We start from the raw sequence: 27,268 nt of genomic DNA on the forward strand, positions 1-27,268 counted from the left end.
CAACCAACTAGGCTTTCTGTCAACCAACTAGGCTTTCTGTCAACCAACTAGGCTTTCTGTCAACCAACTAGGCTTTCTGTCAACCAACTAGGCTTTCTCTCAACCAACTAGGCTTTCTCTCAACCAACTAGGCTTTCTGTCAACCAACTAGGCTTTCTGTCAACCAACTAGGCTTTCTGTCAACCAACTAGGCTTTCTGTCAACCAACTAGGCTTTCTGTCAACCAACTAGGCTTTCTGTCAACCAACTAGGCTTTCTGTCAACCAACTAGGCTTTCTGTCAACCAACTCGGCTTTCTGTCAACCAACTAGGCTTTCTGTCAACCAACTAGGCTTTCTCTCAACCAACTAGGCTTTCTGTCAACCAACTAGGCTTTCTGTCAACCAACTAGGCTTTCTGTCAACCAACTAGGCTTTCTGTCAACCAACTAGGCTTTCTGTCAACCAACTAGGCTTTCTCTCAACCAACTAGGCTTTCTGTCAACCAACTAGGCTTTCTGCCAACCAACTAGGCTTTCTGTCAACCAACTAGGCTTTCTGTCAACCAACTAGGCTTTCTGTCAACCAACTAGGCTTTCTGTCAACCAACTAGGCTTTCTGTCAACCAACTAGGCTTTCTGTCAACCAACTAGGCTTTCTGTCAACCAACTAGGCTTTCTGTCAACCAACTAGGCTTTCTCTCAACCAACTAGGCTTTCTGTCAACCAACTAGGCTTTCTGCCAACCAACTAGGCTTTCTCTCAACCAACTAGGCTTTCTGTCAACCAACTAGGCTTTCTGTCAACCAACTAGGCTTTCTGTCAACCAACTAGGCTTTCTGTCAACCAACTAGGCTTTCTGTCAACCAACTAGGCTTTCTCTCAACCAACTAGGCTTTCTGTCAACCAACTAGGCTTTCTGCCAACCAACTAGGCTTTCTCTCAACCAACTAGGCTTTCTGTCAACCAACTAGGCTTTCTGTCAACCAACTAGGCTTTCTGTCAACCAACTAGGCTTTCTCTCAACCAACTAGGCTTTCTGTCAACCAACTAGGCTTTCTGCCAACCAACTAGGCTTTCTCTCAACCAACTAGGCTTTCTCTCAACCAACTAGGCTTTCTGTCAATCAACTAGGCTTTCTGTCAACCAACTAGGCTTTCTCTCAACCAACTAGGCTTTCTCTCAACCAACTAGGCTTTCTGTCAACCAACTAGGCTTTCTCTCAACCAACTAGGCTTTCTCTCAATCAACTAGGCTTTCTGTCAACCAACTAGGCTTTCTCTCAACCAACTAGGCTTTCTGTCAACCAACTAGGCTTTCTCTCAACCAACTAGGCTTTCTGTCAATCAACTAGTCTTTCTGTCAACCAACTAGGCTTTCTGTCAACCAACTAGGCTTTCTCCCAACCAACTAGGCTTTCTGTCAACCAACTAGGCTTTCTGTCAACCAACTAGGCTTTCTCTCAACCAACTAGGCTTTCTGTCAACCAACTAGGCTTTCTGTCAACCAACTAGGCTTTCTGTCAACCAACTAGGCTTTCTCTCAACCAACTAGGCTTTCTGTCAACCAACTAGGCTTTCTCTCAACCAACTAGGCTTTCTCTCAACCAACTAGGCTTTCTCTCAACCAACTAGGCTTTCTGTCAACCAACTAGGCTTTCTGCCAACCAACTAGGCTTTCTCTCAACCAACTAGGCTTTCTCTCAACCAACTAGGCTTTCTGTCAATCAACTAGGCTTTCTGTCAACCAACTAGGCTTTCTCTCAACCAACTAGGCTTTCTCTCAACCAACTAGGCTTTCTGTCAACCAACTAGGCTTTCTCTCAACCAACTAGGCTTTCTCTCAATCAACTAGGCTTTCTGTCAACCAACTAGGCTTTCTCTCAACCAACTAGGCTTTCTGTCAACCAACTAGGCTTTCTCTCAACCAACTAGGCTTTCTGTCAATCAACTAGTCTTTCTGTCAACCAACTAGGCTTTCTGTCAACCAACTAGGCTTTCTCCCAACCAACTAGGCTTTCTGTCAACCAACTAGGCTTTCTGTCAACCAACTAGGCTTTCTCTCAACCAACTAGGCTTTCTGTCAACCAACTAGGCTTTCTGTCAACCAACTAGGCTTTCTGTCAACCAACTAGGCTTTCTCTCAACCAACTAGGCTTTCTGTCAACCAACTAGGCTTTCTCTCAACCAACTAGGCTTTCTCTCAACCAACTAGGCTTTCTGTCAACCAACTAGGCTTTCTGTCAACCAACTAGGCTTTCTCTCAACCAACTAGGCTTTCTGTCAACCAACTAGGCTTTCTCTCAACCAACTAGGCTTTCTGTCAACCAACTAGGCTTTCTGTCAACCAACTAGGCTTTCTGTCAACCAACTAGGCTTTCTGTCAACCAACTAGGCTTTCTCTCAACCAACTAGGCTTTCTGTCAACCAACTAGGCTTTCTCTCAACCAAGTAGGCTTTCTCTCAACCAAGTAGGCTTTCTGTCAACCAACTAGGCTTTCTGTCAATCGACTAGGCTTTCTGTCAACCAACTAGGCTTTCTCTCAACCAACTAGGCTTTCTGTCAACCAACTAGGCTTTCTGTCAACCAACTAGGCTTTCTGTCAACCAACTAGGCTTTCTGTCAACCAACTAGGCTTTCTCTCAACCAACTAGGCTTTCTGTCAACCAACTAGGCTTTCTCTCAACCAAGTAGGCTTTCTCTCAACCAAGTAGGCTTTCTGTCAACCAACTAGGCTTTCTGTCAATCAACTAGGCTTTCTGTCAACCAACTAGGCTTTCTGTCAACCAACTAGGCTTTCTGTCAATCAACTAGGCTTTCTGTCAATCAACTGTCTGTTGACATTCAACATTTAGACAGGAACAAAATTTCATTTGACAGGCAAAATTTGTTCAAAATCTGTTTTTACAAAAAAATGCTTACCAATTTTAAAATGGGGCGGATGGAATTCTAGGCACTGTATGCTGTGCACTTCAACTGGTCTTGCTGGCTTAGGATCAACAGCAATCCCTTGACTGACTAAACTTGACATTCTTTGACCATCTATTTTCAAAGCTGAATATCTGCATTTTGGCCAGTAACAAGAGAGAAAAGTCTGTAACAGTCAAACCTTTATGTATATCAACCACTTAAATTAACCTTTATAGACAGGTGATTATGATAGACAGGTGGTCTTCATAGATAGGTGGCCATTATCAATAGTATTTATAGACAGGTGGTCATTATAAACAGCTGGCAATTACATGTATAGACAGGTGGTTATTATGAACAGGTGGCATTATAGACTATAAATAATGTTTATAGACAGATGGCCATTATAGACAGGTGGTTATTATAGACAGGTACATACAAGTGGTCATTATAGACAGGTGGTTATTATATACAAGTGGGCATTATAGACAGGTGGTTTTAGGGGTGTTTTGAAGACAAGGATTCTAAGGAATTGTTCCATATTCTGTAAGTTTGGGAAAAAATGAATACAAGAATTAAACTTACATCGGTGGCACTTGCATCAAATTTCCTATGAATTTTTGTAACATGTTCTCAAATGATTGATGTGTGATGTGATCTGAAATTAGTGAATATTAAAAAAACGGTATCTTCACAAATTATGCATAGATTTCAAGGTTTATTTTCACTTGATGCATTTGCTTATATTCCTTTCCAGACTAAGCACTGACAAATGTGAACCCTTTCCACATTGTGGTTCAAAAAATGGACCCTGTCATCAAAATACAGCTCAGCAAAAATTTGTAAAGGAAGTAATACATTTTACAAATATGTGATCTAGCTAATAACTCATAATAAATAACATTCCAACTATTAAAGATGCAACATGGATGAAAACATATTTTTTAAATATTGTGTTTGATACTCCATATTGACCAAATTAAAATATGATTTATCACAAACAAAATAGGTTGATTTTGCGACAAAATTAAGTATTTATCAATGAAAAACACTAATATGCATGTACAATGATTTTTATTGTGCATATCAAAATGGTTGATCAGCACACATGCTTATTACATTAAGAGTTTTATTGAAGAAATACCGTACTCAGTTGTGTGCTACAAAACAACAATTTGAGATTTTGATAAATCATAACCTAATGTATTCAAACAATATCTTCACTCTGTGCAGTTTCATTTCTATATACTAAATATCTAGAAATATAGAAATGCATATGAGACATATGAAAGACATCAACAAATTTAATCTTACCAAATCCTTGTTCTTCTGTTATTTTACCACTTGCATCATATGTATCTGTGGCTTTCCCAAAACATCCACATCCAATATATCTCTTAAAAACAGGAACAATTATCATGGTTATTTGTAGTTAGGAAGATTCACAAGATAGGGTGGCATTTAGCCCAACTTATTTTCATATGGTATTTATACAATAGTATACAGCTCCCATAAGCATAAAGTGAGTAATATATAAAATATGCAAATAATTATCAGTGTTTTTAACTGTAATTTTAACATATTGCTGTGCTGAATTAAATTACCATCTCATTTAAAACATAGTAAATGATATTTTTTCGATTTATGCAAAATTTACAACAATATGCACCAATCTGAGACCTGGTTTCAGACATTATCAAAATACCTGATTCTAGTATATTTCTACATGTGACAAGGTCTAATTGAGGATGAAATGCATTTTCTGCTGGAATGCAACAAATATAATGAGTTGCGTGCCAAACTGTTCAATAAAGCTAAGGATATGATCCCAGCATTTGAAAATAAACCTGCAGAGAAAAAATTCATGGAATTGTTACAGAATGAAAACGTTATTATACCAGTAGCACAGTTCATAAGTAAAAGCTTCGAAGTCAGGAAGCAGCGTCTTACTTGACATCTTAATGCCTGCTGTCAATTTAGTAATTTTATATTAGTTAGTATTATAGAGATCTCGCATTATTTAGTAATTTAGTGATTGTATTTGTTATTTAGTATATTGTGTTTTTTTGTTTTGTTTTTTATATATATTCTTCTCCTTGTACTTTGTGACCATTTTCTTTCCCTCCGGGAATTGTGTAAAAGTCAATAAGTAAATAAAAAAATAAATAAAAAATAAATAAATAAACTCTACAGCCAAAATGGCCACCAGTCAGCCATCTTTGATCCAATCACAAAATCATTACATATGCATATGTAGTGAGTATGTACAAGGTTTGAAGATAATTGATATATCTGAGATACACACACATGGAAACTATACCATAACCAGTCGGGAACAAATAATTCACTATTATGATTATTTTCAAAAAAACTCCAAGTACATGTAGTTGTTCTATGACTTCAACTGCAATTTATTGTCATTATTATATACTTATATTTATTATCACATTACCTTATTTCCTTTCAAATACTTTGTAAGTTGTTTGGTACCTTTACCAATACCTATCACCAGTACGCCTGAAGCATTCTTATCTAATGTGCCACCATGACCAATCCTCAACCGACGACCACCACAAATAGTTTTTTCTTGACAATCTGAACAAAATTAGAAGTATGCAAACATCTATGGCTATATGGCACCCATAACATATTTCTTTTTAACTCAACATCCTCACTATATCAGTGGAGAACAATATATTGCAAAATGGAAAAATGCTGCGTATTTTAATTTATGAGTAAGCTAATTTGTTGTTGACATGTACCGCCATGTACATTAGACTTGTATGAAGAGTGATGTTTTACATATTTGCGAACTGCGAATAATTGAATGGAAGTCTAAACTACTTCTTGAGCGACCTCAATCTGGTTTGAACACCGACCTTTATATAATCTTTTCTTCAACTTTCTTATAACATCTGCAGAAGTAATTCCTACTGGCTTTCTGACGGCAAACAGTCCGTTTAGTTTCATGAGCTGCGATTCAGCAAGAGACACAGCCATAGCGGAACCACACATTTTGAAACATCAATGAACATCAGGTACATGACATGGTTGTACCACCAGCTGTAATCCTCCAATGCATCCTGGGAGGGAATCCTGGGTTCAACCACTTTTTTTATGGGGGTGTTTACTTTATTACATGATCATCGCTGTGGTAATTGGATAATACTTTTGAAAATTATATGGCATAAAAATGTAGTACATAGCCATTTACACAAGTTAATAATATTCAAGACAATTTATTACGAGAAATGAAATGATATTGTCGAATTGCATGAACCCCCTCTATCCACCTTCACATTTAAACCCTCTGTTTAACTCCCTTGGTCTGAAAAAACGTACGCCCTCAACGAGAAACACCCCGTCAAAGATAAACAAAGATGGACGACAGGCAAAATGATGATCGGGTATTTGGTGAGAAATTTGGACAGCTCCCCCCTGAACATGTGGAACTTATGTGGAACGATGCAACCAACATTTATATAGTCGTAATACTCCTGAGTTTCCTGCTTATCTGGTATTTTAAAAAGTAGGTATTGATGTAAAACAAGATTGTTTCAGTGCACAGCTGATCACTCATTTATTGGCCGATTTCCGCAGGACACAACCACAATTGCTTTAATGCAAAATAAAACTCGGACATTATATACGATTCCGTTTATATTTCCAGTGTACACGGGTCCGGTAAATAATGTCCGTATTCTTATTTGGCATTTCAAACGACCGTGATACAACCTGGTTCATTGTGTTACTCGTCAAAACGACCGTAATACAACCTGGTCCATTGTGTTACTCGTCAAAACGCATACCACTTAGTACAACCAGGGAGCTGTAATCATTAATGAACTTGAAACTCATAAAAGGAAAATGTTGACAAAATTTAGATAGTTTATTGAAACACTTAAAATTCCTCTGAAGGAATTAAAATGGTTACACTAACTGCTAAAATACATATATAAAACATACAAATTTTACGAGAATTAGTAACCATAACTTGACAATAGAGGAAGGCAGATGTTCATTTCCTAAGAAACCTATGAATAAAAGAATTCAATTGAAGATGAAGAACGTTTTCTATTGAGTTGTCCAAAATATAGCACACACAGGGAAAATTTCATCCCAAAAATTATGACACTACTTTCATCCAACAATAAAAATATACAGTTCACATATATACTCTCAAGCAAAGATCCTGGCATAATTATAGAACTTGCCAATTATATTTACACAACAAAAATATTTATTTAACATTTAAATACTAGTTAAGTCCTTTTGTATTGTTTTTTGTACAATTCTTACATATATCTTGTTATTATTTTAAAACTCTTTTTTGCTGTACTTATCCTATGTAAATCTTTTTACACGGAGGCAATAAAGTTATTATTATTATTACAACAGCAAGTTGAATAGCGGATTTCAACCTAAGTCTGGATTTTGTTTAGGTTGTACTTTACACGTTATGAAATTGCAATAGGGATTGTCAATAATATTATATACGTTTCATACATCCCCAGAGGATGGAAATTACCGGGTATACATGATGTACATTGGACACATAAGTGTACAGTTAAATTTTGAGTTATGTCTGAATTTGTAATTTGGATAATCAACAGCCAAAGAAAAAAAAAAACAAGGATGAGATAACTTCTGGAAAATAAAAGTTTCTGCACATGTATGAATTTTTGTTCAAATGGTACACTCGTCATTGTTGTGGCTTTTCACCTTATTAGAAACTGTTCAAACTGGGTTTAAATTACAAAATGTTATTTCATGTGAGTTTTCTGAAATGGCAAATTCCAAATACAGGAACATACTTGTAATGCATAAATTATTTTCATCTTGTGAATGTCACAATTGTCACAGTTCTAACAATAACATTTTGTTTTCCATTCCAGAAATAAAAGAAAATTGCTGGCACTTCTTCCATACAAGTTCAGAACTCGGGACTCATTGTATGCAGATACAACTGAAAAGGATGAAGAATTAAAAAGAGTTCGACTGCGACAACAACTTGAAATGTATTATAAAAGTAAGTTCAACATTGGTCAGTGTTTTTAGTAATCTGTGGATTATAGACCTATCACACCTCAATTGCCTCAATTTTAACCAATATTAGATTATGCATCAGGCCAATCTGTCTAAGCATGGAGGTAAAAGACGAAAGAAGTTACAACTGGTTTAAGATCAAAGGTTCCATGATCATTTCCGCCGTTTACTCAGTAATTATAATGTTTGCTCGTTAATCTAGCAGCAAACAACAAATTAACTACAGATAAGGTGAATTAACATATTACAGACGTACTTCGGGAGCTCTCGAGAATATTAGAGAACCATTGGGCCATAGGTCATTGTTTAAAATGGCATTGCTGAAAAGTTGTGTTCGCGAAGACAAAGTCGATGATTGTTTCAATTCAGCAGAAGTAAATGAAATAAAAGATGTTGTGATTAAAGAGGATAAATGTCAGGAATGCAATAAAACAATAAAACTGCTATTTAAAAATCATGACGCCTGGATAATAGCAAAAGATGTACCCGGAAGTCATGCAACAAAACAACAACAGAAACTCAAAAACATTTCAAGTTTCCGTCGTCTACTGCATATGCAGAGTACTTCAGAGGGACATAGTTTTAACACCATTGCAAAGATCGTAAAGTTCCGGTAGGCTTCAGTTTAAACTAACACACAAGTGGGCCAGTTTTGGTGCAACCAATGCAAAAACAGCAGTTGAAATAACGAAAAAACGACATAACTAACTTACTGATAGATCGGCCGATTTTAAAAATTCAAACATGAATAAACTTTTCATAACAATGGCATTCTTTCTAGACGCATTGCGGAAGTAAAATTACTCCTATTCTCGTAAAATACCACATAGCAACCAAGAAAAAAAGACCCGCCCTTGGTTACAAAGACAGTGAACGCTAGAGTCAGAAATGATCATGGGTATCAATGGACATTTACACAGACAAGATAGGAAGATTAACTCGACTAGAAACAAAGGACATTTAATAGGCTTAAACCAGTTGTAACTCCTTCTGTCTGTTATCTCCATGGTCTACTGTAAGTTTCATTGTTGCTCATGTTACAGACCATTCTTTGATAAGATGAGCTCGCATTGGTTGACAGATTATCCTGTATCAATTTTTAATCAGATTGGTATCTCTGACTTGCATCTTACATGTGTACAATAGTTGCTTTTATAGTAGTGTAGGCATTTAAATAAATGTCTGTGGTGTGGTCAGAACAATCACCTTTTAATAATTCAGGATAAATACAATTCTTTGGATTATGTGTGTGTCTGTAAGAGCATGCTTGAAATAGAGTAAATAAAGTGTATGTTCAATGCACCAATCACCAAGTATGTTTCTTTCCTCTCAGCTAGAAAATATGAATCTGGACAGATGCCACCCCCTGGACAATTCAACAATGGCGAGACTGTTGCTGTAAACATCACATGAAGTTAAATACTAAAATTGATGTGTAATTCAAATGAACTCAGAATGCTGAATGACGTGATGAGAATATATGGTACTGCAGGGATTTACAACAAACTCCAAATACATAATGTATATGGTGTGGTTAGACAAGGGTATCTATACATACACCTTGAATATTGGTCTATGGTTAGGGTTTTACTTCAATTCCAGATATTTTTTGTGTGAACAATTTACTTTAATTTAAATTTGCAGTCCTAGATGATAATTTCACTGGTGTTTTGCAGACTGTCATGTGTCAATTGCTGCAGACCGTCATGTTCAGTATGGCTGAATAGAAAATCATTTTATTTCACCTTAAAGGGGCACCTTCCAGTTAAGCCTAATCTCACAACAAATTTATATTCTGGATTGAAATAACAATAGATAACAAAAGATAGATTAACATTGTAAACAACATAAACAATAGTGTCCCATGATTCTTTGGTGCAATCCATGGGATTGAGCGGTTCCCCTTTAAATTTGTATGCTAATTTCTTTTGTAATAAAACCTATAACAGTAACAGCAGCCAGACACTGTCAAGATTAAGGTAAAAACTGTCATTGATACAGGCAAGTGTGCTTGTGTTAGACCAGCTAGTCATCGTATCATGGCACCACTGCAGTCAATTGATTCAATATTCCCACCATGCAGTCATCCTTTCTATCACTTTTGAATCATATTCTGCTTGATATGCAGTGATTAACTTCCTTCATACAGATTACGATTGAAGTCTACTTTATTATGATGGAATATATTATTTACGAAAGTGTTACAATGTATATATTGAATATTGGTATATAAAAAGGTTTAATTTAACTTTACATATTGTCTTTGTTTTCTCATTTCAAATGGATAAAAATTGTGGTCATCGACATGATCACTAACTGAATGTTTATGGATAGAATATGTCAAATCAAAGGAACACATATTCTGTAAAATACAGCTGTATTTTATTTACAAATGTAGATTTTCATACATGGTATGTTTTTTATTAACAGGAAAAATTTGATGAGTTATCTTGGTGGTATTTTGACAATAACGGACATGACCAATGTTTTTTTGTCAAAGTTTCTAATATTTTAATCTATATAATATTGATATAATGCTCATCACCATTGAGGCAAATAAGTAAACACATGATATGTAAGAGGGCATTTGTTATGAAAACATAAACAAAAGTAAATCTTCTGTCTCGATTTCCAAGACCTGTAAAACCACTTTACCACATCTGTGTAGGTACTGCTGACATGGAGTCCTTCATCTGTCTAGGTACTGTTTACATGTAATCTTCTATTTCCCGAGGTGTTATTTAAATGTTACATCTTAATGCCTTATCACTGTGATGAGGTTCACTGGATGGCCACAATATACCTGGTGCAATTCACTGCACCACTATGTTATTCAGGACCACAGCATACGCTGTGTGATTCACTGGCGCACAACATACTGTGTGATTCACTGGAGCACAACATGCCCTGTGCGATTCACTGGACCACGACATACACTGTGCAATTCGCTGGTCCACAACACACACTGTGCGATTCATTGGACCACAACATACACTGTGCAATTCACTGGACCACAGCATACGCTGTGTGATTCACTGGAGCACAACATGCTCTGTGCGATTCACTGGACCACAACATCCACTGTGCGATTCACTGGACCACAACATACACTGCAATTCACTGAACCACAACATACACTGCAATTCACTAGACCACAACAAACACTGCAATTCTCTGAATCACAACATACACTGCAATTCTCTGAATCACAACATACACTGCAATTCTCTGAATCACAACATACACTGCAATTCTCTGAATCACAACATACACTGCAATTCTCTGAATCACAACAAACACTGCAATTCTCTGAATCACAACATACACTGCAATTCTCTGGATCACAACATACACTGCAATTCACTAGACCACAACAAACACTGCAATTCTCTGAATCACAACATACACTGCAATTCTCTGGATCACAACAAACACTGCAATTCTCTGAATCACAACATACACTGCAATTCTCTGGATCACAACATACACTGCAATTCTCTGAATCACAACATACACTGCAATTCTCTGAATCACAACAAACACTGCAATTCTCTGAATCACAACATACACTGCAATTCTCTGGATCACAACATACACTGCAATTCACTAGACCACAACAAACACTGCAATTCTCTGAATCACAACATACACTGCAATTCTCTGGATCACAACAAACACTGCAATTCTCTGAATCACAACATACACTGCAATTCTCTGGATCACAACATACACTGCAATTCTCTGAATCACAACATACACTGCAATTCTCTGGATCACAACATACACTGCAATTCTCTGAACCACAACATACACTGCAATTCTCTGAATCACAACATACACTGCAATTCTCTGGATCACAACATACACTGCAATTCACTAGACCACAACAAACACTGCAATTCTCTGAATCACAACATACACTGCAATTCTCTGGATCACAACATACACTGCAATTCTCTGGATCACAACAAACACTGCAATTCTCTGAATCACAACATACACTGCAATTCTCTGGATCACAACATACACTGTGCGATTCACTGGACCACAACATACACTGCAATTCACTGAACCACAACATACACTGCAATTCACTAGACCACAACAAACACTGCAATTCTCTGAATCACAACATACACTGCAATTCTCTGAATCACAACATACACTGCAATTCTCTGAATCACAACATACACTGCAATTCTCTGAATCACAACATACACTGCAATTCTCTGAATCACAACAAACACTGCAATTCTCTGAATCACAACATACACTGCAATTCTCTGGATCACAACATACACTGCAATTCACTAGACCACAACAAACACTGCAATTCTCTGAATCACAACATACACTGCAATTCTCTGGATCACAACATACACTGCAATTCTCTGGATCACAACATACACTGCAATTCTCTGAATCACAACATACACTGCAATTCTCTGAATCACAACAAACACTGCAATTCTCTGAATCACAACATACACTGCAATTCTCTGGATCACAACATACACTGCAATTCACTAGACCACAACAAACACTGCAATTCTCTGAATCACAACATACACTGCAATTCTCTGGATCACAACAAACACTGCAATTCTCTGAATCACAACATACACTGCAATTCTCTGGATCACAACAAACACTGCAATTCTCTGAATCACAACATACACTGCAATTCTCTGGATCACAACATACACTGCAATTCTCTGAATCACAACATACACTGCAATTCTCTGAATCACAACATACACTGCAATTCTCTGGATCACAACATACACTGCAATTCATATAATATTATGCATGTGCGTGAAATTTTATTTTGATTCATTTCATAAAAACAAGATGAACATATTCCATTAATTAGAAATTATCATAATGAAATTTATATGAATACTTCATTTTATGTGCACCAAAACAAATACCATAAAATTTGACATTCGTTCTCTAAGTACAAAAATCTGATAAATATTTCAGAAATGCAATTTGTTTCAACATTGTGCATTACAATAGTCACAATAGTCTGTCTGTAATGGCTTTTCATAGTTTTTGTTTGATCAGTCCTAGTTGAAATATCAAGGATTTAAAGCACACTCAAAATTCATCGAAAATGTTAAAAAAAATATATATAAAAATTATCTGCAAATTGTATATTATGTAAATGACTTGAGTTTCTTAATCTTAACTACTTGCAATGAATCACTCCAGCTCAAACTGGATTGAATTCATTTAAAAAAATAAAATAACAATAAAAAGTAATCTTATTTCACAATCCATAAATTAAATATACACTTTCAGATTATTCAAAAATATGATAAAAGTTATCCAAATTTTTCAATATGTCCTATGAATTGGAAAACATCGGATACTTGAGTTGGAAAATACTGTCACAGAGACAGTTTCCTTGGCACCTTTGATATATCTAATCGAAACCATGGCACATTGAAGGTTTCAATAGAGATGGCTTCTTGCATTAACCCATTCCACTGGTCAAACCCATTTAAGTTTTAGTAAACAGATCTACTAGCAAATTGCCAACAAATTTCAGTGTTTGCATAGACCTGCTGAGTCCAACTGAGTTAGTTTGTTACGCATGCAACATTATTTCATCACCACAACCTTAATAGATATGTTGATCAATGTCTAAAGAAAATGATATTGAATGTTTTCACTCAATATCTGCCAAATAAAATAATGAGAGTGCCGGCTCTACAAATACACGACTCATTTTGAATACAGTCTCACGCTGACAAGTATTGCCTTTGTTCCCTCTGTTTTGAGTTGATGCTAAAGTTCAATATCCGTTCAGCAGCTTCACATTCCTCGGCTTTGTGTCTCTTATATGGTGTGTCAAAGAATATAATAAAGATGCATGCTGCTAAACTCGCTATGCCAGAAAACACCAGTACAGAAACTGTAAAGGAAATATAACATTATGTTAATATGCAACAACCTTGCCCTTAGTACTATTAAAACCTTGTAGATAAACATTGTTAAAACATAGAAAACCTTGCCCATAGCACGATGAATGTACAAATTTTGAACAGCATTTATTAAAACAATGGCCAGGACTTTCAAGTAAATGTGGATGTTTTGGGATCTCATGCCAAGTTTAAACTTACGCTGTTCAATAAATGGTGCTATAAAGAAAATATAACTGAAGCAATAAATGTTATATTTACTTGTCATGTCTTTTGGTTCAATTGCATCTGCCGTGGATAAATCACAGTCTTGAGTAGCATTCTGTCTGGCCGATAAAGGTCGACCCAGTGCTTGCATCACAATGACTAAAATTATTCCTTGTATTTGACTGGAATTCAACGAAAAAAAAGGTAATGGTCGAAGATTATTGTGTATCTTGTTAATGATTTATATAACAATATTGCCCTCTGATGAAAGGATGCACATTCCATCCTAAAGTATGACAATATCGCCCTTTATGGAAAGGATGCACAATATCGCCCTCTATAGACCACTTTCCCAAGGAAAGGTGATTAAAAGACACAGAAGCATGCTTTTACAGAAGAATACCGAGTTCATCATGACTGGAAAACAGCAATTGAAGGTTATGAAAATAATGGAAATTAGACAATTTTACAGAAAAAGCAAACAAGAAAAGCTAATTTCAGTGTTGGACTGTGATGGCCAATTTCAGTGTTGGAGCAGAAATGCAAATGTTAGTGTTAGACCATGATAGACAAAGTTAGTAACCTGATTGCGAACATCCGTGTTAGACTATGAACTCCAATGTGAATATTGGGATATTATTGACAATGTTGCATCAGACCATGACTACCAAGATTACGTCAGATATTGTTAGAGATTCATGTACAGTTTGTATACTTACCCCGATATGTATATAAATCCAGCACTAGTCCCTTCAGACACAGGATAAGTACATTCCACTCCAAGTTCAAAACATACAGGTATTAAAGAAAATGCAAAGAATCCCATTATACCAGCTGCCACTCCTGTTAGAATGATTTCATCTGGTTGTTGAGAAATCTAGAGATGAAAATGTAAGTGTCAAATTCAGTTTGAGCCTCTGAGAGACGGTTGAGATATGGATAGAAAGCTGGGTCTCTGGGAGATGGATAGAAAACTGGGTCTCTGAGAGATGGATAGAAAGCTGGGTCTCTGATAGATGGATAGAAAGCTGGGTCTCTTGGAGATGGATAGAAAGCTGGGTCTCTGAGAGATGGATAGAAAGCTGGGTCTCTGAGAGATGGACAGAAAGCTGGGTCTCTGAGAGATGGATAGAAAGCTGGGTCTCTGAGAGATGGATAGAAAGCTGGGTCTCTGAGAGATGGATAGAAAGCTGGGTCTCTGAGAGATGGATAGAAAGCTGGGTCTCAGAGATGGATAGAAAGCTGGGTCTCTGAGAGATGGATAAAAAGCTGGGTCTCTGAGAGATGGACAGAAAGCTGGGTCTCTGGGAGATGGATAGAAAACTGGGTCTCTGAGAGATGGATAGAAAGCTGGGTCTCTGATAGATGGATAGAAAGCTGGGTCTCTTGGAGATGGATAGAAAGCTGGGTCTCTGAGAGATGGATAGAAAGCTGGGTCTCTGAGAGATGGACAGAAAGCTGGGTCTCTGAGAGATGGATAGAAAGCTGGGTCTCTGAGAGATGGATAGAAAGCTGGGTCTCTGAGAGATGGATAGAAAGCTGGGTCTCTGAGAGATGGATAGAAAGCTGGGTCTCAGAGATGGATAGAAAGCTGGGTCTCTGAGAGATGGATAAAAAGCTGGGTCTCTGAGAGATGGACAGAAAGCTGGGTCTCTGGGAGATGGATAGAAAGCTGGGTCTCTGGGAGATGGATAGAAAGCTGGGTCTCTGGGAGATGGATAGAAAGCTGGGTTTTTGAGAGATGGATAGAAAGCTGGGTCTCTGGGAGATGGATAGAAAGCTGGGTCTCTGGGAGATGGATAGAAAGCTGGGTCTCTGGGAGATGGATAGAAAGCTGGGTCTCTGAGAGATGGATAGAAAGCTGCGTCTCTGAGAGATGGATAGAAAGCTGGGTCTCTGGGAGATGGATAGAAAGCTGGGTCTCTTGGAGATGGATAGAAAGCTGGGTCTCTGAGAGATGGATAGAAAGCTGGGTCTCTGAGAGATGGATAGAAAGCTGGGTTTTTGAGAGATGGATAGAAAGCTGGGTCTCTGGGAGATGGATAGATAGCTGGGTCTCTGGGAGATGGATAGAAAGCTGGGTCTCTGGGAGATGGATAGAAAGCTGGGTCTCTTGGAGATGGATAGAAAGCTGGGTCTCTTGGAGATGGATAGAAAGCTGGGTCTCTTGGAGATGGATAGAAAGCTGGGTCTCTTAGAGATGGATAGAAAGCTGGGTCTCTGAGAGATGGATAGAAAGCTGGGTTTTTGAGAGATGGATAGAAAGCTGGGTCTCTGGGAGATGGATAGAAAGCTGGGTCTCTGGGAGATGGATAGAAAGCTGGGTCTCTGGGAGATGAATAGAAAGCTGGGTCTCTGGGAGATGAATAGAAAGCTGGGTCTCTTGGAGATGGATAGAAAGCTGGGTCTCTTGGAGATGGATAGAAAGCTGGGTCTCTGAGAGATGGATAGAAAGCTGGGTCTCTGAGAGATGGATAGAATGCTGGGTCTCTGAGAGATGGATAGAAAGCTGGGTCTCTGAGAGATGGATAGAAAGCTGGGTCTCTGAGAGATGGATAGAAAGCTGGGTCTCTGAGAGATGGATAGAAAGCTGGGTCTCTGAGAGATGGATAGAAAGCTGGGTCTCTGGGAGATGGATAGAAAGCTGGGTCTCTGAGAGATGGATAGAAAGCTGGGTCTCTGAGAGATGGACAGAAAGCTGGGTCTCTGAGAGATGGATAGAAAGCTGGGTCTCTGAGAGATGGATAGAAAGCTGGGTTTCTGAGAGATGGATAGAAAGCTGGGTCTCTGAGAGATGGATAGAAAGCAGGGTCTCTGAGAGATGGATAGAAAGCTGGGTCTCTGAGAGATGGATAGAAAGCTGGGTCTCTGAGAGATGGATAGAAAGCTGGGTCTCTGAGAGACGGATAGATGGCCGGGTCTCTGAGAGATGGATAGAAAGCTGGGTCTTTGAGAGATAGATAGAAAGCTGGGTCTCTGGAGATGGATAGAAAGCTGGGTCTCAGAGAGATGGATAGAAAGCTGGGTCTCTGGGAGATGGATAGAAAGCTGGGTCTCTGAGAGATGGATAGAAAGCTGTGTCTCTGAGAGATGGATAGAAAGCTTGGTCTCTGGGAGATGGATAGAAAGCTGAGTCTCTGGAGATGGATAGAAAGCTGGGTCTCTGGGAGATAGATAGAAAGCTGGGTCTCTGAGAGATAGATAGAAAGCTGGGTCTCTGGGAGATGGATAGAAAGCTGGGTGTCTGGGAGATGGATAGAAAGCTGGGTCTCTGAGAGATGGATAGAAAGCTGGGTCTCTGAGAGATGGATAGAAAGCTGGGTCTCTGGGAGATGGATAGAAAGCTGGGTCTCTGGGAGATGGATAGAAAGCTGGGTCTCTGGGAGATGAATAGAAAGCTGGGTCTCTGGGAGATGAATAGAAAGCTGGGTCTCTGGGAGATGAATAGAAAGCTGGGTCTCTTGGAGATGGATAGAAAGCTGGGTCTCTTGGAGATGGATAGAAAGCTGGGTCTCTGAGAGATGGATAGAAAGCTGGGTCTCTGAGAGATGGATAGAAAGCTGGGTCTCTGAGAGATGGATAGAAAGCTGGGTCTCTGAGAGATGGATAGAAAGCTGGGTCTCTGAGAGATGGATAGAAAGCTGGGTCTCTGGGAGATGGATAGAAAGCTGGGTCTCTGAGAGATGGATAGAAAGCTGGGTCTCTGGGAGATGGATAGAAAGCTGGGTCTCTGAGAGATGGATAGAAAGCTGGGTCTCTGAGAGATGGACAGAAAGCTGGGTCTCTGAGAGATGGATAGAAAGCTGGGTCTCTGAGAGATGGATAGAAAGCTGGGTTTCTGAGAGATGGATAGAAAGCTGGGTCTCTGAGAGATGGATAGAAAGCAGGGTCTCTGAGAGATGGATAGAAAGCTGGGTCTCTGAGAGATGGATAGAAAGCTGGGTCTCTGAGAGATGGATAGAAAGCTGGGTCTCTGAGAGACGGATAGATGGCCGGGTCTCTGAGAGATGGATAGAAAGCTGGGTCTTTGAGAGATAGATAGAAAGCTGGGTCTCTGGAGATGGATAGAAAGCTGGGTCTCAGAGAGATGGATAGAAAGCTGGGTCTCTGAGAGATGGATAGAAAGCTGGGTCTCTGAGAGATGGATAGAAAGCTGTGTCTCTGAGAGATGGATAGAAAGCTTGGTCTCTGGGAGATGGATAGAAAGCTGAGTCTCTGGAGATGGATAGAAAGCTGGGTCTCTGGAGATGGATAGAAAGCTGGGTCTCTGGGAGATAGATAGAAAGCTGGGTCTCTGAGAGATAGATAGAAAGCTGGGTCTCTGGGAGATGGATAGAAAGCTGGGTGTCTGGGAGATGGATAGAAAGCTGGGTCTCTGAGAGATGGATAGAAAGCTGGGTCTCTGAGAGATGGATAGAAAGCTGGGTCTCTGGGAGATGGATAGAAAGCTGGGTCTCTGAGAGATAGATAGAAAGCTGGGTCTCTGAGAGATGGATAGAAAGCTGGGTCTCTGGGAGATGGATAAGAATTCATGGGCAATATACCCAAGGATGTGCCATAGCTCAATTGTTATCTTTGTAGTGTAAATAGCATTGAAGACGCATGTACAAGGGTCTATATGTACATAACAGCAAACAAAAAGCTAATGTGTCTCCATACACACACAAAGTATTTAATATACATACTTACAACTGATAAAAATATACTAGCAAGAGCAGCAAAAGCAAAACACACTTTTGCTGTCTCCATAAATTTTTTTGTCTTGTCTACTATTGCACCTGCAACAGCTGCTCCCAAGACACCAGTACCAATCAGCAAAGCACCATAAATACCAATCATTTGCTGCAGTTTAGATGAAAAGAAATAAATGCATACAGTAGTGGGAGCTCTAACATTGCAGGAATGATAACAATATTAGAAACCATTATTCTACATTCCAAAGTAGTAAAAAGACATTGGATTTGTCTTTCTTTATTGAGTTTCTATGTGCACTTTGGAGTAGTGGTACTATTTCAGATTGCACATTTTTATGTTCAAACCAATGTTTCAGTTTCCAGCAATCCAGTGTAGATTTATAAAAAAAAATGACTATTCATCTTGCCTGTAAGAAGATTTTGAATACACATAAACCAGAATCTGATGATAACTTACGTCTTTGTATCCTTGAGGACAGAGTATCTGCTCAAATAGAGTACTTAAACTGCTAAATAAAGCAATTCCACATCCAAAACACAATGCCAGAATTAAGTAAGGTTTATTGTGAATAATCTGTAGGTGATAAAAAAACAAAATTCAGTGTCAATAAATAATTATTTTTTTTATTAGAGATTCGCAAAATGACTGCACAACCAAACAGAGCTATCATTGACCCATCTACATCATTTGACAACACAGAAATGCTTCACTGCTAGACAGTATACATAGAGAATAATTGATAATAAACTTACTTTTTTAAGACCTTGAAAGAATGGCTCATGTGGATCAGCAGCACTAGCTGAGGGTGGAGTTGGGGGGACACTGTTACAAAAACCAAATGTTGCCATCAACATAGCCAATGCTGCTGGCACACAGTATATGTACAACTATCAAAATAAAGTAATATAAGTCACTTAATTAATTAGGCCAATTATATCCATTTATAACACTATTAGTTACGTGTCCCATTGTTAAAGCTCATACAAAAATAGAACTCTGTGAATTCCACACTTTATACAAAGAACTCATGTAAATGACACACTTTATACAAAGAACTCATGTAAACGACACACTTTATACAAAGAACTCATGTAAACGACACACTTTATACAAAGAACTCATGTAAACGACACACTTTATACAAAGAACTCATGTAAACGACACACTTTATACAAAGAACTCATGTAAACGACACACTTTATACAAAGAACTCATGTAAACGACACACTTTATACAAAGAACTCATGTAAACGACACACTTTATACAAAGAACTCATGTAAACGACACACTTTATACAAAGAACTCATGTAAACGACACACTTTATACAAAGAACTCATGTAAACGACACACTTTATACAAAGAACTCATGTAAACGACACTTTATACAAAGAACTCATGTAAAGACACACTTTATACAAAGAACTCATGTAAACGACACACTTTATACAAAGAACTCATGTAAACGACACACTTTATACAACGAACTCATGTAAACGACACACTTTATACAAAGAACTCATGTCAACGACACACTTTATACAAAGAACTCATGTCAACACCACACTTTATACAAAGAACTCATGTAAACGACACACTTTATACAAAGAACTCATGTCAACACCACACTTTATACAAAGAACTCGTGTAAACGACACACTTTATACAAAGAACTCATGTCAACACCACACTTTATACAAAGAACTCGTGTAAATGACACACTTTATACAAAGAACTCATGTAAACGACACTTTATACAAAGAACTCATGTCAACACCACACTTTATACAAAGAACTCATGTCAACACCACACTTTATACAAAGAACTTATGTAAACGACACACTTTATACAAAGAACTCATGTAAACGACACACTTTATACAAAGAACTCATGTCAACGACACACTTTATACAAAGAACTCATGTAAATGACACACTTTATACAAAGAACTCATGTAAATGACACACTTTATACAAAGAACTCATGTCAACACCACACTTTATACAAAGAACTCATGTCAACACCACACTTTATACAAAGATTTGTAATCATTAGTTCAGACATTGTTTAAAGTAAACTTACTGCAAAAGGGACATCATGCTGATTTGGTGCAAGTAATGGAGACAGTATATTGGCTAGCAGAATACCAACGGGATTGGAGACAGATGCTATCATATTGGCAGTTGCTCTCTGATCTCCTTGGAACCATGTAGCTGCAAGCTTGGTGGGGGAAAACATCACAAACGGCTGGGAACAAGCGGCTAAGAATTGACCTGATATTAATACTGGGAATCGGGCTTGCTGTGGTACAAATGAAAGGGTACTAATTACCCTAACTCCACATCCAATTGCGTTCAGCCAGGATCCAAGTACAATCTATGGAAACACAGATACTTTTACGGTAAATTACATATTGTAAATTGTTTTTGTGTTTCAAGTTTGTATATTTTTTTTGTACTCAGTTCAAAATACTTTGTTGAGAAAAGCAATCTGACATTAAGCTACACTGTTTCAGCATGCAATACATGTAGTTACATGAACATCATAGTAGACTTGGCTTTGTTTGCATTCTAAGTGTTTTCACTCCTGTCTTATCGCTGATAAGGATAAGTTTATAGTACTAAAGTTATGGATTTATCAACTCCAGTTATAAGATATATCTTTACATTAATATGATGAAATAAGCTAGTCTAATAGAGGTCCACTCAAGGTACATGTACGTATACTAAGTTTAAAAACAATCAAACCAGCAGTTATCAGGAAGAAGTCAAATAGAAGTCATATTCATCAAAATTACAGAATTGAAGACAATGTCACAAATATATACCAAGTATCAAAGCAGTTGGAGTGGGGTTTTAAGGAAGTTGTTGAAAAATATAATTTTTGACCAGAATTACAAAATATTGCCATAAAATAATCAAATATCACAGAGGTCTACCCAAGGAATATACGTATGTACCAAGTATAAAATAAAATTAAAGGCACAATGTGGCTATGCTAACCACTTGCACAGCATATGTTAGGGCTAATACAGAACATGTTTTAAATTTGCAAACACGATTTCTATTATCTTCATTGAACCAGTTACATGGTAATCACATTAGGATCTGTATGTTTGTGAAGATTCGACTGATGCACCCTGTTACAGCATTTCCACATCACGCAACATTTATAGACAGCAGTTAACTACTCAAGTCGCTATATTCATCAAAATCTCAACTCCTACGCTATTTATTGGCATAAATACAACATACAATCGATTCTGTGTTAATCATAGTCACAATCATCCACTTTAGTAATAGACAATCGCTTTTTAAATTGAAGAAAACAGTTTACCGCAGCTTTCCTGGAGCCGTGAACTGAATTAGCCAAAAAAGTAATGTTGTTGTGCTGAATAAAATCTGTGTTATACTTACACTAGCTCTAAGTCCCATTGTATCTAATAACCAGGATGCACATATACCTAATGGTATAGAGGCTGTCATGAAAATAAGTGATAGCCAATTGACCTCATTGTAACTAATTTTGAAATATTCCCCCGCTCTGTCAGCAATAGGACCAAAGGTCATCCAGATCTAGAAGAAAAAAAAGAAAAAAAAAACATTTGTTAAAATTACCATACTATGGATGTAGAGCAACAGTCATTGGGTCACGTTGCATTGTGTGTGGGTCCCATAGAATGTAAGTAAACAACATGTGTAAATTACATTGTTTACACAAAATTAGAACAGCAGCAACTGTGGCACATTAAAATTCATGTAGAATTTGAATATCTGATCGGATGGTATTTAAAACTGTACAAAAATACATTCCACTATCTTATGATCTTCCATTCTGCTTTTACATGAATTGCCGTAAATATGATTTCTTTACCAATGTTCAGCACATTGTTGACTACACGTTACGATCATAGCAAGATATACATGGATAATGTAGCATGTAGTGATTGTCATACAATGATCACCATCCTTTAACACATAGCATACTGATGTCATTTTTCTCATTAATTTTAGAGGCTTTTAGCAGGCATTGTGTTATAGTCTTTTCTCTGTGTTATAGTCTGTTCTCTGTGTTTATTAGTCTGTTCTCTGTGTTATAGTCTGTTCTCTGTGTTATAGTCTGTTCTCTGTGTTATAGTCTGTTCTGTGTGTTATAGTCTGTTCTGTGTTATAGTCTGTTCTCTGTGTTATAGTCTGTTCTCTGTGTTATAGTCTGTTCTCTGTGTTATAGTCTGTTCTCTGTGTTATAGTCTGTTCTCTGTGTTATAGTCTGTTCTCTGTGTTATAGTCTGTTCTCTGTGTTATAGTCTGTTCTCTGTGTTATAGTCTGTTCTCTGTGTTATAGTCTGTTCTCTGTGTTATAGTCTGTTCTCTGTGTTATAGTCTGTTCTCTGTGTTATAGTCTGTTCTCTGTGTTATAGTCTGTTCTCTGTGTTATAGTCTGTTCTCTGTGTTATAGTCTGTTCTCTGTGTTATAGTCTGTTCTCTGTGTTATAGTCTGTTCTCTGTGCTATAGTCTGTTCTCTGTGTTATAGTCTGTTCTCTGTGTTATAGTCTGTTCTCTGTGTTATTGTCTGTTATAGTCTGTTCTCTGTGTTATAGTCTGTTCTCTGTGTTATAGTCTGTTCTCTGTGTTATAGTCTGTTCTCTGTGTTATAGTCTGTTCTCTGTGCTATAGTCTGTTCTCTGTGCTATAGTCTGTTCTCTGTGCTATAGTCTGTTCTCTGTGTTATAGTCTGTTCTCTGTGTTATAGTCTGTTCTCTGTGTTATAGTCTGTTCTCTGTGTTATAGTCTGTTCTCTGTGTTATAGTCTGTTCTCTGTGCTATAGTCTGTTCTCTGTGTTATAGTCTGTTCGCTGTGTTATAGTCTGTTCTCTGTGTTATAGTCTGTTCTCTGTGCTATAGTCTGTTCTCTGTGCTATAGTCTGTTCTCTGTGTTATAGTCTGTTCTCTGTGTTATAGTCTGTTCTCTGTGTTATAGTCTGTTCTCTGTGTTATAGTCTGTTCTCTGTGCTATAGTCTGTTCTCTGTGTTATAGTCTGTTCTCTGTGTTATAGTCTGTTCTCTGTGCTATAGTCTGTTCTCTGTGCTATAGTCTGTTCTCTGTGTTATAGTCTGTTCTCTGTGTTATAGTCTGTTGTCTGTGTTATAGTCTGTTATAGTCTGTTCTCTGTGTTATAGTCTGTTCTCTGTGTTATAGTCTGTTCTCTGTGCTATAGTCTGTTCTCTGTGCTATAGTCTGTTCTCTGTGTTATAGTCTGTTCTCTGTGCTATAGTCTGTTCTCTGTGCTATAGTCTGTTCTCTGTGTTATAGTCTGTTCTCTGTGTTATAGTCTGTTCTCTGTGTTATAGTCTGTTCTCTGTGTTATAGTCTGTTCTCTGTGTTATAGTCTGTTCTCTGTGTTATAGTCTGTTCTCTGTGTTATAGTCTGTTCTCTGTGCTATAGTCTGTTCTCTGTGCTATAGTCTGTTCTCTGTGTTATAGTCTGTTCTCTGTGTTATAGTCTGTTCTCTGTGCTATAGTCTGTTCTCTGTGTTATAGTCTGTTCTCTGTGTTATAGTCTGTTCTCTGTGTTATAGTCTGTTCTCTGTGTTATAGTCTGTTCTCTGTGTTATAGTCTGTTCTCTGTGCTATAGTCTGTTCTCTGTGCTATAGTCTGTTCTCTGTGCTATAGTCTGTTCTCTGTGCTATAGTCTGTTCTGTGTTATAGTCTGTTCTCTGTGTTATAGTCTGTTCTCTGTGTTATAGTCTGTTCTCTGTGTTATAGTCTGTTCTCTGTGCTATAGTCTGTTCTCTGTGCTATAGTCTGTTCTCTGTGTTATAGTCTGTTCTCTGTGTTATAGTCTGTTCTCTGTGCTATAGTCTGTTCTCTGTGCTATAGTCTGTTCTCTGTGTTATAGTCTGTTCTCTGTGTTATAGTCTGTTCTCTGTGTTATAGTCTGTTCTCTGTGTTATAGTCTGTTCTCTGTGTTATAGTCTGTTCTCTGTGCTATAGTCTGTTCTCTGTGTTATAGTCTGTTCTCTGTGTTATAGTCTGTTCTCTGTGCTATAGTCTGTTCTCTGTGCTATAGTCTGTTCTCTGTGTTATAGTCTGTTCTCTGTGTTATAGTCTGTTCTCTGTGTTATAGTCTGTTCTCTGTGTTATAGTCTGTTCTCTGTGCTATAGTCTGTTCTCTGTGTTATAGTCTGTTCTCTGTGTTATAGTCTGTTCTCTGTGCTATAGTCTGTTCTCTGTGCTATAGTCTGTTCTCTGTGTTATAGTCTGTTCTCTGTGTTATAGTCTGTTCTCTGTGCTATAGTCTGTTATAGTCTGTTCTCTGTGTTATAGTCTGTTCTCTGTGTTATAGTCTGTTCTCTGTGTTATAGTCTGTTCTCTGTGCTATAGTCTGTTCTCTGTGCTATAGTCTGTTCTCTGTGTTATAGTCTGTTCTCTGTGCTATAGTCTGTTCTCTGTGCTATAGTCTGTTCTCTGTGTTATAGTCTGTTCTCTGTGTTATAGTCTGTTCTCTGTGTTATAGTCTGTTCTCTGTGCTATAGTCTGTTCTCTGTGTTATAGTCTGTTCTCTGTGTTATAGTCTGTTCTCTGTGTTATAGTCTGTTCTCTGTGCTATAGTCTGTTCTCTGTGTTATAGTCTGTTCTCTGTGTTATAGTCTGTTCTCTGTGTTATAGTCTGTTCTCTGTGTTATAGTCTGTTCTCTGTGTTATAGTCTGTTCTCTGTGTTATAGTCTGTTCTCTGTGTTATAGTCTGTTCTCTGTGTTATAGTCTGTTCTCTGTGTTATAGTCTGTTCTCTGTGCTATAGTCTGCTCTCTGTGTTATAGTCTGTTCTCTGTGCTATAGTCTGTTCTCTGTGTTATAGTCTGCTCTCTGTGTTATATTTTCAGGTAATCAAACTATTCAGCTATGTTCACTTGTCAGGCATTGCTTTATGTAATAAATATCATCAACAAGTCAGCATTCACATTCTGGTGTCATTTTCCTATGCAAATACATTTTAAAGACATGTAGAATATTTATCTTTTGACTATTTCTAGTAATGTACTCTTTCAGAAAACTAAAAAAAACATTATATAATAATAATATACATTATAAAAAACATTATGAATTCATAACATCAAGTGACCAGATGCCAAACTCAGATCTTACAGTCTACTTAAAAGTGATATTAGTCGAGCTAAAATTCTATACCTGTTAAATATTAGACAAGCTATTAAATTATTGTCTCAATTGAGACTTAGTTGTCACAAACTCCAAATAGAAGTAGGCAGACATAAAAGACCTAAAATCTCATTAGGGAACAGGATTTGTGATAAGTGTAGGAGTGACAATATTGAAAACAAAGTTCATTTCATTACAGACTGTAGCTATTACACTGATGAGAGGGATACTATGTACGTTGAATTTACCAAAGAAATCCCCACTTTCCAGTCTGAAAACAATATGAATAAGTTCACTATCCTTAATAATACTAACAATCCTAAACTAATTGGACGTGTGACACGGTTTTGAAACACAACACACAAACTGCATTAATTATGTTATTATAACGTTCTGTTTTTACTTGTTACTTTTACTTTTGTTACTTTCAACAAAAAATTATATTGTTAATTTCTTTACAGTGTAATAAAACTTTATTATTATCAATATTATAAAGAAACTGTCGTATGATTCACTACTCTAGACCCCTATCTTTATTTTATTTTTAAATTGAACTCCCTGATTATAATAACTCATTCATTTTTGTTATCGATATATCATTTCTCATGCCAATATATCTAAGCACAGTCCCTCTGTGATCTAGGCAAGGACGTATTTATTATCAAACATGCAACGGTTCAATTATATTCTTCTGGGATGTTGGGGGGGGGGGGCATTGTCCGAATTGTCCACAAAAAATAAGCGGCGACCCGGGGATAATTCAGAACTACAGAAGATTACAAACAAATCACGTCTCGATACCGAACTGAACCTGGTCTTGAAGAGTGTTAACAAGATGGCTGATCTAAATGAGGGTGGGGCTGAGGTTCATTAGCGTCATTGCGATAAATAATCAAAACACTTTACCATTGCATTCGAAATGTTTAAAACGCACACAACAGTCAACATAAACCACCGTCTGGTATATACTCTATACGGAGTGTTCCCATCGCTGCTGGCAGACAAACTGACTGTTGAAGAGCGTAAAATTGGGTCGATAAGCCGATCAGTTCCCAGAAGCGACGAATATTCACTGGTCGCCGACATTTTGTTACGGTCACAATCACCTGACCAGCCACCTGACCCGAATTCAAAAATGAGCCCTCTAAGCTGGTGTTTAAATTGCACTCTAGAACCCTGAGGTTGAGCACAATATGCAAGTTCCACACCAGCAATTAAATATTTCTACTATAATATTCCAGCTTACTGCCTCGAGTTCGTGGGGAGGGGATACTCGAAAACGGAACCGTGCTAGCGATACTAGCGGACGATGGTATTCATTTGCGAGATCATTGTTATTTTATTTA

General features: G+C 37.7%; 3 protein-coding genes across 3 annotated transcripts in view; 1 reads left to right on the forward strand and 2 right to left on the reverse strand.

Moving 5' to 3' along the window:
* Nucleotides 1-5,967, reverse strand: part of LOC144350132 (pseudouridylate synthase TRUB1-like) — a 44,483-nt gene extending 38,516 nt beyond the window's left edge. The window contains exons 1-5 of the mRNA XM_085504557.1: nt 5,767-5,967; nt 5,340-5,482; nt 4,202-4,283; nt 3,473-3,545; nt 2,900-3,039 (exon numbers count right to left, since the gene is read on the reverse strand). Of these exons, the coding sequence (XP_085360683.1) occupies nt 2,900-3,039; nt 3,473-3,545; nt 4,202-4,283; nt 5,340-5,482; nt 5,767-5,902 (574 nt within the window). The 5' untranslated portion in view covers nt 5,903-5,967. The remainder of the gene's footprint in view (nt 1-2,899; nt 3,040-3,472; nt 3,546-4,201; nt 4,284-5,339; nt 5,483-5,766) is intronic.
* Nucleotides 5,968-6,233: 266 nt separating this feature from the next.
* On the forward strand, nt 6,234-10,186 carry LOC100376718 (small integral membrane protein 19). The gene is made up of 3 exons (XM_002733859.4): nt 6,234-6,416; nt 7,783-7,916; nt 9,267-10,186. Exons 1-3 carry the CDS (start codon nt 6,268-6,270, stop codon nt 9,344-9,346), a joined length of 363 nt encoding a protein of 120 aa, XP_002733905.3. The 5' UTR covers nt 6,234-6,267; the 3' UTR covers nt 9,347-10,186.
* Nucleotides 10,187-12,734: 2,548 nt separating this feature from the next.
* Nucleotides 12,735-27,016, reverse strand: LOC102808650 (solute carrier family 49 member A3-like). Its single transcript, XM_085504799.1, has 9 exons — nt 26,829-27,016; nt 22,179-22,337; nt 20,845-21,138; nt 19,515-19,649; nt 19,219-19,335; nt 18,757-18,909; nt 14,787-14,944; nt 14,122-14,249; nt 12,735-13,853 (listed from the first exon to the last, which is right to left on the reverse strand). The coding sequence occupies exons 1-9, from the start codon at nt 27,006-27,008 to the stop codon at nt 13,681-13,683; spliced, it is 1,497 nt and encodes a 498-aa protein (XP_085360925.1). The 5' UTR covers nt 27,009-27,016; the 3' UTR covers nt 12,735-13,680.
* Between the last annotated feature and the right edge of the window lie 252 nt (nt 27,017-27,268).

Source organism: Saccoglossus kowalevskii, chromosome 10 (genome assembly GCF_978046115.1).
Source record: "Saccoglossus kowalevskii chromosome 10, keSacKowa6.1, whole genome shotgun sequence".
NCBI classification, from domain to species: Eukaryota; Metazoa; Hemichordata; class Enteropneusta; family Harrimaniidae; genus Saccoglossus; species Saccoglossus kowalevskii.